The sequence below is a fragment of the Oncorhynchus masou genome, chromosome 5 (genome assembly GCF_036934945.1).
Source record: "Oncorhynchus masou masou isolate Uvic2021 chromosome 5, UVic_Omas_1.1, whole genome shotgun sequence".
Classification (NCBI taxonomy): domain Eukaryota; kingdom Metazoa; phylum Chordata; class Actinopteri; order Salmoniformes; family Salmonidae; genus Oncorhynchus; species Oncorhynchus masou.
This window is the reverse complement of record NC_088216.1, coordinates 18,581,431-18,596,294: the sequence shown is the minus strand read 5'-3', so window position 1 is coordinate 18,596,294 and position 14,864 is coordinate 18,581,431. Positions and strand designations below refer to the sequence as shown.

At 44.1% G+C, this 14,864-nt stretch overlaps 1 protein-coding gene across 16 annotated transcripts in view; it reads left to right on the top strand.

Moving 5' to 3' along the window:
- LOC135535741 (nuclear factor 1 X-type-like) overlaps nt 1-14,864 on the top strand; it is a 152,355-nt gene that overhangs the window by 46,397 nt on the left and 91,094 nt on the right. For 15 of the 16 annotated variants that reach the window (XM_064962261.1, XM_064962223.1, XM_064962198.1 and 12 more), the window contains one exon: nt 8,964-9,495. In XM_064962261.1, coding sequence (XP_064818333.1) covers nt 8,964-9,495 — 532 coding nt within the window. Of the gene's footprint in view, nt 1-8,009; nt 8,156-8,963; nt 9,496-14,864 lie in introns of those variants that run through there. The other variant, XM_064962218.1, reaches the window with a different exon arrangement.

Here is a 14,864-nt window from a genome sequence, read left to right as displayed (position 1 = left end):
GAGTTTCTTCTCATTTTCTCAGGGAGTTATGTTAACTTCAGGCTGGGGCAGACTAAAAGTGGTTGCAGTTACACTGATTCAAGTGCATGGCACCAAATTGGTACTATTCTGGATTTTGGCAGTGAATGCAGGTTGAGAGGATAAGGGGATGTATAGAAAGAGAGAGCGAGAGAGACCCTTGTGTTTTATTTTGCAGTGGAGTGTGAGGAAGTGTGTGTTTGTGAGGGAGAGAGCGAGCGAGCGAGAGAGAAAGTGTGTTTGTGAGGAAGAAGAGACACTATTGTAACCTGTATTTTTAAACCCTATGGTTTATACACAGTTGCAAACGTGTAATGGTATGCGAGTCTGCTGCAACTGCAGTGCGGCTCTGCTGTCCTGCGCACCTTGCTTTTCCTCCTTTCCCCGTGGGAAGAAAACATGGAAACTTGGCTGTAGCTATAGGAACACATTTTTTCCCCCTTTTCTTGTAATACAGAGCAGCCTAAATGGCAGAATTCTCCATACTAATGCAGATATTCATGCCCTGTACACGGAGGGAAGTTAAGAAGTTTGTATTGGAACTTCTCGGCAAAGCACAGGCCCTTTTAACAACTTCATGACTCATAGTAATTCCGCAATCTATTCTAGAGCACCGAAACTTGAATACAGAACACCCTTGAAAGTAAGCGCGCGCGCACACACACACACACACACACACGAACACGAACACACACACACACACGAGCATTTGACGTGGAAAATATCCCTCTGTGCCGTGGTCCAAATCCCTCGCACTCTTTCCCTTACATCATCGCAGTACCTGTCAATATGTGATTTTACTGAGCAGATGTCGAACGTTGTCCTCCCAATTTCAACTGTGACACGTCCGTCCTCGCGCTCTCCAGTGACTTTGTGTTTTATGGGAGAGCAAGAGAATACGTGCAGTTCTCCGGTACTCGGTGTCACTCACCAGTCATTGCTTCACCATCTTGAATGAACCTTATACTAAAATAGAATGAAGTAGTCATACGTTCCAATCGCATTTTTGAACTAATTCGATTTCCTTCCACAACTTGACCTTAGCCATATTATTATTATTTTTACATCATATCCCTGTTTATAAGTATGCCTAATACGGAAATCAGAATCTAGTCCAACGACACGATAGTTGAATTGTGTTATTTGTATTGCATCCCTAAAATGCATTTCTACAACTTTTACTATGAAAAATAAGAAACATGACTATAGAAGCAGTGCTATGTGAATAGCAATGGATTGAAGTGTTTTTAGACCTGATATGTTCTGCATGATATGACTATGTATGAGCAAGGCATTTGAGTAAAGAAACATCATTTTATTATTCCCAAATATTATAATTAGCATATACAAATATGCTGGTGGTTAATTCGTTTTTTCTACTGTACATTTTGTATTTTAGAAGAAAATATAATTTCTCCCTATACTCAACTGCTAAACCACATAAAAGGCCTATGTTATTTACAGGAAAAAACGTTTAGGTTACCAAACTGTCTCAACAATACATTTAAATTCAACTTAATTGCTCTCTCTTTAAAAAAAACTATTTTAGAAAATGAATGAATGAGCTTTTATATTGCATTTCATTGTTTATAACTGAATTTACCAAAATTGGTCAACAGTAGAAATAGAGGATTGCACTATTGTCCAGTAAAGCAGAAGCATGTTTCTGAGTAAATGTACCTTCGTAGTGATTCAGGCTATAAGGTGAAGTGCACGAAAATGAAACATCATTTAATCAACTTGATCATTTGATTTCGGATCTACAGGTCTTTTTTAGCTGACGTTCCACTCATGTCTTTGGTAAATGACGAAGGAGTGGAATGGAATTGCTCAACAGAGATGGCAACCAGGTTCAAATGAAATGGCAAAGCATGCACAGGAAATGGTGACGTTTGTGTATTAGTTGCACGTATCAGTTGTTAAATCTCAATATGTAGCAGAATTTGTCAAAATGGAATGTATTTATTTAGTCATTTCAAGCAGTAAAGAAACATTGAATATATCATTGGGGTGTATTCATGGTTCATTTATCAATGTAGGATTATTTTGATGTTATTACGTGATGCGTCTCTACTCGTTTAAGGCCATACTAGAACAAAACAGAAGATTCCAGTAACGTACAAATAGGCTGCATCCGTAGGGCCACATAACCTGCAGATAATGTATGAAAATAGACCATTTCTTTATTCATCTTATTCCGAAAAATTATTTGTAGTCAATCTTTATCATTTGGGTTATTATATGGGGTTGATAGTTAAAATTGTTAGAAACCATTAGGTCCATGTAGGTCTGCAGATGGGCCTATTCAGAGTAAAAACCTGGAAGCAAAATTATATGTAGTGTAACATTGGCTCTATAGATAACACACACTGGGTATATTTATGTTTCTGAATAGTAAAATGTTCAATTTTTGTGTGAGAAAAAGATGACCTATTTGGCTGCAAGTCTTGCTGCTTTTGGTTGAGCCTCGCGCCTAACGCGGAGTTTCCCGCCACTTGGATCTGTTTTTACTGAGATGAAGTGCGAGGAGGTTTGTTCCTATTATAACAGTCTATATGATGTGAGTCAAATATAACAAGAGAGGAGGTTTGTTCCTATTATAACAGTCTATATGATGTGAGTCAAATATAACAAGAGAGGAGGTTTGTTCCTATTATAACAGTCTATATGATGTGAGTCAAATATAACAAGAGATGAGGTTTGTTCCTAATATAACAGTCTATATGATGTGAGTCAAATATAATAAGACAGGAGGTTTGTTCCTATTTTAACAGTCTATATGATGTGAGTCAAATATAACAAGAGAGGAGGTTTGTTCCTATTTTAACAGTCTATATGATGTGAGTCAATTATAACAAGAGAGGAGGTTTGTTCCTATTTTAACAGTCTATATGATGTAAGTCAAATATAACAAGAGAGAAGAGAAGTTCAGAGATGCCGCGGTCGTCTAAAGTGGTTCTACAGAAACACAGAACGCGGCTATAGCAGAACATGTTTTCTGGAAGAGATTACAATTTACTGGTCCCCACAGTCAGCAGTTATTTTCCCCCTCGGCAACGCTTTTATTTTTATTTTCTGCCGGTTGTAAATCTTGGCAATGCAAATATAGCCTACATTTGTGCTGAGTGCTGTTTTCATCCAACGTTAGGCTACCTGCTCAGTCCTTGGCTATTGAAAGAAAGAGACTCGTTTTGGCAGGCTTCGCCAGTAGGCTACGTGTTCCTTTCAAGATACAGAGATAGGCTATTTGAATGTTTAGGTAGAATGTTTAGGCAGACTATCTACATTTAAAGGTTTATTTCTAGTACTTGCCTTTATAGCTTTAATTTAACGGGGACTTGTTTATGTATTTTTCTGGACTGCTAGTGCTACTTTTCGGCTTAATTTAATGCATAATTGGTTCAGGCCTACAAAGGAAAGCTTTCTATTCAATATCACTTCTATGTCACTTCGAGATTAGATATGAAGTAGAAAAACGTTTTGTAGACCTTAAATTAATTTATAATTCAATAGTATCAAACGTAGAGAGAAGGCTTTGAATTCCCTCATATGGAATGTTCGGCCTTTCCTATTTCTCATGTGTGAGTGCCATCCACTCAGTTTGTGCAGAGGCCTTCTGATATCCTCAATAGGCCTACGGTCCTATAAAATGTTGGCCTATAGGCTATATAAACGTGTTTTGCTGGTAGGCCGATATGACAGGGTTGTTGCGGATTCTTTATAAGCAATTCTAAATAAAAATGCAACAATGGAACTGTGTGTGTTACACACCATAATGCCTCGGGTAACGTTCTCGTTCTTTTCCCTTTGTCTGCCTTTTTGGCAGTTGTTTCACTCTGTATACAACTCCAAGGATTTTCCCGCGGTTTGTGTGTAAACTCGATGGCTTTGTCCATTCATATATATATACACTCATTGGTAAAACTATAGGCGGCTTTCCCAGTTCCAAACACTCATTTTTCCCCATCTTTCCCTCTTCACTTGCTCTCTTTTTCGTTTGTGAGAAACGAAAGCGCAGGAGATTCTCTGTGCAGCCTCGCGAACAAAGGTCACCGTTTAGAGAGAGAGAGTGGAACGCGGAGATAAGATGAGCTCTCTCTCTCTCTCTCTCTCTCTCTCAAAACAACCCAAAACACGATTGCAGAACAGGAGATACCAGTAGATATACCGTTGGCCCACGGCAAGTGGCTCATGGCAGGCGGCCGTTGGCGACAGACACACACTCACCGACCGCCTGCGGAGCGAGCGCAAGTAATGGCCAAATGCATCCAACATATCCACTATAACTAGGCATGTCTCTCCTATTTAAAAACAATAAATACGTTTTGAAAAATGATATTAACTGCCACATAATAAATGGTAGGGGGCCACAGACGGGTGTCCTGGCCAAAATAATAAAAGTTCTGCATTTGGCTAATTATATTAAACACATGTAGGTCATGTTTATTCGTATCTGCAGTGGTCCGGCGCTATATAATAGGCATCATTTAAGATTAATCTGGGAACGAAAGCTTCAGCTGTTAAACGCGTGGCTTTATTGAGGTATTTTGGATTTTATCAAATAAATCTCAGACACAAAATAGTCAAATCAAATCAGTGTTGCCGTCATGTCGATTGATTCACATAAATAAATAGATATATATGAAAAATGTGAGCTTGCATGAACCCTCTTTACTTTGGCTCATCAGATTTATGGAAATGTTATGGTCAGTCTGTGATAGAATATTTTGCATGAATAGTGTAAAAATAGAATCTTGTGCTATCTTATATTATGCAGAACCATAGAGAGATTTCATTAATTTACTTGACGATATGTTCTGTTTGTTTTTGTTCCCGTCTGGTTGTGGTTGCAGCATTATATGATACTTGTGACAATATGGGTGATATTTATGACAATATCGATACTTGTGGCAATAGTAGCCTATTGGTTGTAAAGTAGCCATCTCTCCCCATCGCTTTGTATTATACAATATGCTTAACGCTCACTTAAGAGATGGTATGGATCCCCTCTGATAATTTTTAAACAAGAATCTTAGTAGACACCTCTCTTGTTCCTTATTCTCTCTCTCTCTCTCTCTCTCTCTCTCTCTCTCTCTCTCTCTCTCTCTCTCTCTCTCTCCTCTCATCTTGTTATTTCTCCCAAATTCCTCTCTCTGTAACTTCTCTTCCCCACATTTGGTACTCTGCCCCACATTTTGTGCCCACAGAGTTACTGTGTTGTCTCTCCTTCCTACATTCGGTGCCCGCCTATGTATTAGCATGTTCGTCAACCAGTGCCCGTCCATCCCAGCCTGTCCAGATTGGGTCTTTGCTCAGTACCACCATCCAGCACAATGCAGCCAGACACCCGGCTCGCCAGGCCGTGGCTTCGCTGTCAGGCAGAGGCAGAGAGAGCAAGCTGGGCTAGATGGCTGTGTAGATCTGATGGCCCTGGGCTGGAACCAGAGGATTCTTGGTCTTTGTAGGGATGTTCAGAGAGTGGCCATCGGGCCAGAATCAAATAGTTCTACTTCCATGCCAGAGGACCTACATGATGCTCCCATTTTGCCCATTTTTGACACAATCTCTGTAATTTCCTCCTGGCCCGAATTTACTCATTTTTTTCACATCACTTAGATTTGTGATTTTGTGTGTGTGTGTGAGCAATTATACCATCATGGGATGGCTGTGAGAATGTTATATTTAGCATAATTATCCTCTTTGTTTTCCCCTCAGAGATGCTGTATATACAATATATATATATATATATATATATATTGTATATATATATATATATATTGTATATACAGCATTTCTGAGGGGAAAACAAAGAGGATAATTATATATATATGAATTATATCCCTTGTGGAACCTAAATGTCCTATTTCCTGAACACTTGTCCCATAGTGGGTACACTCCTTCCTTCCTCACTAGGGTCAGACAGCCAATGAGAGCAAGTAAAGTGGTAGCCAGGGTGATGCAGTCAGTCGCCAACTCCCCGCTGTTCAACCTGCCTGATGTTTCATATGTCCTGTACATCACTGGAGGGAAATGCATTACGTCCAACGTTACATGTTGGAGTATGAAAATAAATCAATAGAAATGCCATGTTTTTATATTACAAAGAAAGGGGCGATGTGTATTTTCGGAGGCACAGACAGGCGATACACCTTTGTGACTTGCAGTAAACAGATCCTTTGTAAGGTCTCCCCTATCTGCATGCCCTGCATTCGTAAACAGCGTATAGGCTGCATTTACATTTACAGAGATACGGTCCAGTCCGTAGCGGACCGGTTCGGTTCCCAAGTTTCCATTGTCCACTGACTGAACCCCTCTCATTGGAATGCTCTCTACATTTGTAACAGAAACCTTTAATGTGTGTTGAACACACTGTTGTCAAGCACGCGACTGCTAAAAAGGGCCATTTTGGAATTGGAATGAATGTGAGCGAATGAATAGAAAAAGGTCCAGTTTGGAACCAATGCGAGAGAGTGATTTAAAACAGAGTGAGTGTTTTTGGATAGAAGATGGATGGATGGATTTTTTTTGGGGGGGGGGAGGGGGGAACGGAATGGTTGTTCTTCTCCTCTTTTCCCCCTCTCGCTCTCTTTGTTTGTGTGGTAAATCCAGGAGCAGCTGCTTGGTTTGAGGGTCTAGTGGGATTTTGGGGCTGCTCTTTCTCATGGCATCCTGTGCCAAGGTGGTGAAACACGAGCAGAGAGCGGAGGAGAGAGAGAAAGAGGGGGAGAGGATTGGCTCTGGGCGGGTGCACTGGGAGATGGTGTCTGCGTCCCAAATGGCACCCTATTCCCTGTTTACTGCACTACTTTTGCTCGGGGACCATAGGGCTCTGGTCAAAAGTAGTACACTATATAGGGAATAGAGGGTGCCATTTGGGAGACAACCAGAGAGATCGTGCTGGTTTGATGAGATGGTGGTGACCATGCTGGTGATGGAAGACAAGGATGGGTGAGGAAGGGGGGCGGGTAGGTGGAGTAGAGGCGGGCGAGTGCTGTCTGGATTGGTCCATGTAAAATGAATATCCACTGGACTTTGCCTTTCCACTAGATTGGACTTGTCTATTTGGCTAATGACATGCCTTCTGTCTGCTCCACACACAATCCCCCTCTCCCTCCCTTCCTCCCTCCCGCTCGCTCCCTCTCTCTCTCTCTCTGCGCGCTCCCTTGCTCTTTATCTCTCTCTCTCCACTCTCTCCACAACCAGCCACCAACCCAACCTCCCCCTCCTCCCTCCCTCCTCTTTGCCATATCTCTGTCTTCCCTCCCTTTCAGTCGCTCGGAGCGTGCGTATTGGCTGAGGCTGAGCAGCTCTCTGTGCCAAGTAGGTGGGCCTTGTGCGCGTTGGCACAGACTCAGTCAATGGTTAGAGAAGGAAAGTGGAGAGGAACAGAGAGAAAGAGAGAGACAGTTGGAGAGAAAGAGGGGGGAAAAGACAGAAGACTGCAGCCCGGGTTTGCCAGCGGTCGTACACTCTTCCAACATTGATTCCAGTCCTCTTGTTTTTTTTTCTCTTCTTCTCCTCCGTCCTGCTCCCCCCCCTCTTCTTCCGACTCTCAGTGTGTCTGTCTATCCGTGAGTCGTAGTTAGCCTACAGATCTGAACCAGTACCACCGGTGTCCCTGCTTTGCCAAAGCATTTTTGTTTTGTTTTTGGCCCCCAAAATGTTTTTCCTTTTTTGAAAGCGAACAAAGAAGCGGTTTTATTTAACATTTTTAAACTCATCTCATTTAAATTGTATTATGTTTTATTACACGCATACAACCGTTGTTGTTGTTCTGTAATTCACTTTTTAACTTTCCATCCACTCTCTCTCTCTCTCTCTGGTGTTGTTGAACACCACCTGGTTTAGCAGCTCTTCTGCCACAGTACCTCCTGTGTTTCTGTGCTGGTACTACACCATCCTCACCCCCTCCTTCGCCTCTCCTTCATTCTTGACTTTGTTTTTCTTCTTCTTGCATTTATTGGACAATTTCTGCAGCTTTCCTCCGTCCCCCCCCCCCGCCTTTCTTCTTCATTTGTCTTGTAATTTGTAACATACTGTAGTTGCGGAAGTTGTTGTGTATTGACTCAGTAAACCGGTATCGAACTGGTATCCTGTTTTGTCTGGCGCAGTGAATTTATCATGAGACAGCGAAATGGTAACTACCAAGCTTTTATTTGTCTATGTTTCCCCTTCTGTCTTGTGATGACTGTTTTGTTGTTGATAGAGTTTGAGCATTGACGTGAATTCAGAGTTTTTGGCAGAGATATGCATGATTTTTTATTGAGGATGTGATGTTTTATTCAGAACTAGAGTTCTTATTATGTGAGTTATCGTGTTAGCAGACTAAGCAGGTATGAGGGTGTTTCTGAATAGACTATTTCTCGTGTTCTTGTGTTGGTTTTCTGTCCTTTGGATTTTAACTGGATGCAAAGTTGAATTTCCTGCTGTTTGAATAACGCTTTTATTTGAGTTGTTTTTTTGAAGCCATTTATTGGTGTATTATAAGGATTGTAGCTCTACACAATGACATGCCTGCTATGTGCGCGTTAATGGCATGAACATCAGCACATCAAAATATTGTCAACAGTGTTTTATTATTAGATATTACTGGTCGATAACATTAGATAGTTTGCCTCTATCAGTATACTGTTGTTTGTTTCTTTTAATGTTTGTGTGTGTAGCCTGTGTGCGTCTGGTTCCTCTCTTTCTCTCTCCCTCTCCCCCTCTCTCTCTCTCTCTCTCTCTCTCTCAATCTCTCTCTCCCCCAGCACCTCTCTCTCGTTCATTCTCTCCCTCCGCTCCCACTGAGCGGGAGCTGCTGCTCCTCAATGCTGCGCGCCGGTGCTAACTGCCTCTCCTCTCTCTTCCCCTCTCCCCCGCTCCCCCTCTCCCCCGCCTTCTCCTCCCCCCCTCATTTCTCCCCCTCCTCTTCCCCCTGTTTCCACCCCCCCCACCACCACCAGGATGAATTCCACCCGTTCATCGAGGCCCTGCTGCCCCACGTCCGAGCCTTCTCCTACACATGGTTCAACCTGCAGGCCCGCAAGCGCAAGTACTTCAAGAAGCACGAGAAGAAGATGTCCAAGGAGGAAGAGCGCGCAGTCAAAGATGAACTGCTGGGAGAAAAATCCGAGATCAAACAGAAATGGGCGTCGAGGCTCCTTGCCAAGCTCCGCAAGGACATCCGGCCAGAGTTCCGGGAGGACTTTGTCCTCACCATCACCGGGAAGAAAGCCCCCTGCTGCGTCCTCTCCAACCCCGACCAGAAGGGTAAGATCAGGAGGATCGACTGTCTGCGCCAGGCTGACAAGGTGTGGAGGCTGGACCTGGTGATGGTCATCCTGTTCAAGGGCAGCCCCCTGGAGAGTACGGACGGAGAGCGTCTGGCCAAGTCGCCCCAGTGCTCCAACCACGGCCTGTGTGTCCAGCCGCATCACATCGGGGTCTCCGTCAAAGAGCTGGATCTCTACCTGGCCTACTTCGTCCAGGCACCAGGTCAGTCATCTGTGTTTGTTAGTGGATACACGCACCCTCCTCTTTCTCTCTCTCTCTCTCTCTCTCTCTCTCTCTCTCTCTCTCTCTCTCTCTCTCTCTCTCTCTCTCTCTCTCTCTCTCTCTCTCTCTCTCTCTCTCTCTCTCTCTCTCTCTCATACATACAGTCTGACAGATAAACACACAGCTGTAATTTTGTTATGTTTATTTAAACCAGTTTTTTTTTTTTACTTGCGAATGTATTTGTGTTGTACAAACAGAAGGGATTTAACAGAGATTATAGATAAATACTGAAATATAAAGCCCAACATTTTACATGATCATTTAATTTCACCGGAATGCAATTTAATAATGTAGAGTCCAGAGGCAGTGTGAAAGAGTATGATGTGAGTGTGTTGTGATTTAGTGTGTGTGAAAGAGTATGATGTGAGTGTGTTGTGATTTAGTGTGTGTGAAAGAGTATGATGTGAGTGTGTTGTGATTTAGTGTGTGTGAAAGAGCGATTTAGTCAGCGTCCACTGAAGAGGGAGGATGTGTTTCTGTGTGTGAGAGAGTGAGCTATTTTGCTAGTGTGTATATGAGAATGTATTTTGTATTGATGAGACAGGGATTGTGTGCATGTGAGTGAAAGGGTGTGTTTACGAGAGGGTAGCGTGTGTGTGTGTGCGTATATTTGGGAAGGCCCATTGGTTGCTGCTTGGATTCTCTGGGGTTGGCCTGGGACCAGGATGTTGTGAGCGGTGTGTGTCTGTCCTCTCAGGCCGCAAGCTGCCTCTTCTTCTCCGTCTGCATGATGAGCGCCAGCACCGCACCGAGCCTGGCTGCCAAACACCGTCTCAACCGCCACCGCCATATAGAAACACACACACACAGCCACCTCCGTATAGAAACACACACACACAGCCACCTCCGTATAGAAACACACACACACAGCCACCTCCGTATAGAAACACACACACACAGCTACCTCCGTATAGAAACACACACACACAGCCACCTCCGGATAGAAACACACACACACACAGCCACCTCCGTATAGAAACACACACACACAACCACCGCCGTATAGAAACACACACACACAGCCACCTCCGTATAGAAACACACACACACAGCCACCTCCGTATAGAAACACACACACACAGCCACCTCCGTATAGAAACACACACACACAGCCACCTCCGTATAGAAACACACACACACAGCCACCTCCGTATAGAAACACACACACACACACAGCCACCTCCGTATAGAAACACAAACACACAGTCAACGCCGTATAGAAACACACACACACAGCCACCTCCGTATAGAAACACAGACACACACAGCCACCTCCGTATAGAAACACACACACACAGCTACCGCCGTATAGAAACACACACACACAGCTACCGCCGTATAGAAACACACACACACAGCCACCTCCGTATAGAAACACACACACACAACTACCGCCATATAGAAACACACACACACAGCCACCTCCGTATAGAAACACACACACACAGCCACCTCCGTATAGAAACACACACACACAGCCACCTCCGGATAGAAACACACACACACAGTCACCTCCGTATAGAAACACACACACACAGCCACATCCGTATGGAAACACACACACACAGCCACCTCCGTATAGAAACACACACACACAGCCAAACATAGTCTAGGCTGCACACACACAAAGCCAAACATAGTCTAGGCTGCACACACACAAAGCCAAACATAGTCTAGGCTGCACACACACAAAGCCTAACACCGTTTCAGTCGCCATTGCACACACACACATTCGTACATACAGCCAAACATAGTATCAGTCGCTGTCGCACACAGCCACACACACACAGACACACACAGACACACACAGCCACACACACACAGACACACACACACACACACACACACACACACACACACACACACACACACACACACACACACACACACACACACACACACACACACACACACACACACACACACACACACACACAGAGACACGGCCAAAGACCAACTGAGATAGCTTTGAACACAGCCAAACATTATTGTATCTCAGCCACCATCGTGCATGAACACAGAAACATCGCCTTAGTCGTCCAGCCGCACGCACGCACACACACCACACACACACACGCCACACACACACACACACACACACACACACACACACACACACACACACACACACACACACACACACACACACACACACACACACACACACACACACACACACACACACACACACACACGGCCAAAACACTGCCTCTATCATAGCTTCCTCACACACGGCCAAACACTGTCGCAGCCGCCACACACACAGAGCCAAAAACTCCACTTCACACTACCCCCTGCCATTCATTGATCGCACACACACTAGTAGCTAATTAACATTGCACATGGACACACACTTTGACAAAAATACACACACACACAACTTAACGCTGCCCGCAATCCACATACATGGACGCAGATACACACACACACGTAGCCAAACTCTTTCTCCGCCGAGGCAGCGTACACACACTCCTCAGCCAGGCATACACACTCCTCGGCCTGGGCCAAACACCGTCTCTCACTGCCCCAGCCAAACCCTGGACTGGCAGTCTCTCACTCTGATGGCCTCTGTATGTAGCTAGCTACAGTAAACCCACTAGGTACTAGGGGAACATGCAGAGTGGGAATAAAAGAGGATGCCATTCTTCATTTTTTATCATTTAGATTTTACTGTCTTTAATTTCAAATATATTTTAAAAGGCTGGATTGTTGCTTTTTAGTTACTATTTTATTAGACAAACAAAGGTTGTATTTATCAATTAATAATGAAGAGTTGATATTTTTTTCTGTTGGAAAGGAAAAGTAGGCTAAAATAATTTCACTACAATAAAAAAAATTCTACAATGAATAATGTTTCACAGACTATTGTTGGAAATATAAATGTTGATACAGACGTGCTATTGGTGAATTAGACCACCGTTTATAGTGTTATTCTAACCAAGTTTTGGTCCATTTCCTCTCGTCGTTATGTGGTTATGGGTATAGTGTGGACACACACAACACACACACGTTTCTCCGCTAGCTGGCTGGCTCTGTTTGCATTAAACGGCTCGGGGCTGCCCAGCCCAGTGCCCGTTCATAATGTGAGCCTGCAGTGTGCTCTTATCTTATCTGGCTAATCCAGTGTTGCCCCGGTGCTTTATCCACCTCCAAAGGGCCTGGACGGGCTCAGGCCTCCTGGTGTGACTGTGAGAGACTACAGGGATACTGGGATATTATGGGGAGGGGGGGACTCGTGCCAATCTGCCCTGGGGGCCGAGGCTGAGGCCTACCTAGTTAGGTTCTCCTCTACATTTACCTTTCATTTACTGTTGAATAAGCTGTACTGTAGTTACTGCAGTAGGGAGTCTATCCTCTACTATAAATACAATGATTGTACTTAACTGTAGTTACTGTGGTTGTTTGAGGAGAGTGTGTGTGTATGTTAGTGTGGCTACTGCTCGACACACTTACCTTTTCACTTCTGTTTACTATACTGCACTGTAGTTACTGTGTGGGTGTATTGAGTGTGTATTGTGTGACAGTGTATGTCTGTGTCTTTGTGCCCTGAATGAGGAGACATGCTTATTTGTTTGTTTATTGTTAGTGCAAGTCTTTAGGCCTGTATGTCTCTCTTCCTGTCTCACCCCAACACGTTGTTTTGTCTCCTTAAACGTCCCCTCATTGTCCTTGTCTCACAGAGGCAGCCTGCTTCCCCCGATCTCCCTTTGTTTACGTCAGTAGAGAGACAGAGAGAGAGAAAAGGCGGGCGAGAGAAGAGGGCTTGCGTTTTCTGATTGTCCTGTTGTGGGTTGGCAGCCAGATCGAGACACAGCCCCGCTGGTGTGGGAAGACGTCGACAACAACGTCTTGTGTTTTGTTTACGGCGGAAAGAAAGAAACAAGGGCGGAAAAACGCGACCACGGTGAAACTCTGCTCTGAGCTGCATCGCCATGTCGAGTGTCCTCTCAGCACAACCAGCCAGCTCTTGTGCTGTTCTGTTAAGAGCAACACGGACTGTATAGCAAAACAAACCAACGCTCCCTATTCACTAACATCACAATAAAGCCACCTTCCCTCGGCGTTACAAACTGCTGCTGGAGAACCAGCCAGAAATCGGACGGCTAAACAAGCAATGCGATTGACATGGTCGGAGGAGGGAATAGAGGAGAGAAGAGGACTGCAGACAAGGGTCAAGGCTCTGTCTGTGGTACATTATTGGTAGTATTTTATTAGTGAGCGTACCAGGCGATCGCTTGGCCCGGAGGTGATAAATGTCTGGCAACACTGCACCCTGTCTGTGACTTAGACATACCGAGACACACACACACACACACACACACACACACACACACACACACACACACACACACACACACACACACACACACACACACACACACACACACACACACACACACACACACACACACACACACACACACAATGAATTTCAGATCAATGGATCGTCATCCTATAGCTCCTCCTCATGTAACCTAGATGTTTTTCAAGGTTGATCTGTTTGACTTAAATCAGTCTTTTCAAGACGGTTGGAAAACACCTTTTATTCAAGAAGAGCGTGTGTCAGTTCCAGTGTGTGCTCTCTTTAGAGTGCTAGTCATACTTTGGAACCATATCGCAATATCTTTTTCTCCGACTAGAAGAACTGTATGATTATGAGAAGATGTTTCCAATGCGCCTCTAATTCAAAGATACATTTGAAGTCTCTCTGAAGGAGTTGTGAAAAGTGAAAGTGTTGCCATTTTCGTTGTCATGACCTTTCTCTACTGAGTATGGTTGTGAAGCACATGGTACCAGACAGCTGACTCCGCTCCGTACGGATAGTAGTAATGGCTTGGACGGGAAGAGTGTGTGTGTGTGTGTGTGTCTGGTGCCAGACATCACTCTGTCCCGTCCAGGATCATAGTAATAATGGCTTGGACGGCAGTGTGAGAAAACCCCAGAAAATCTGTAACTCTCCCTCCCTGCAGTGATTCCTCGCTCTCTCCGTCCGTTTCTAAAACTGACCACAGGAAAGATTTTCAAATAAAAAGTGGTATTTGGTCTCATCAAAAACGCCCAAACGCTCAAAATGTTTGATTTATGAAGGGAAAAGTTTGTGTTTCTGAGATGGGAAAAGTGTGTTTGTGTGTGTGTTAGCGTGTGTCTGTGTGTGTTAATGTGTGTGTTAGTGTGTGTCTCTCCTCTTCCTGACAGCTCAGTTCTGTGGCGAGACTTGATGAACGATCCTGGACGTGTTAATGTTTTGACGAGGTCCAAAACCCAGCCAGTTGATTGATTCACCAGGTTCCTGCGGTTCCGTTCGGTTC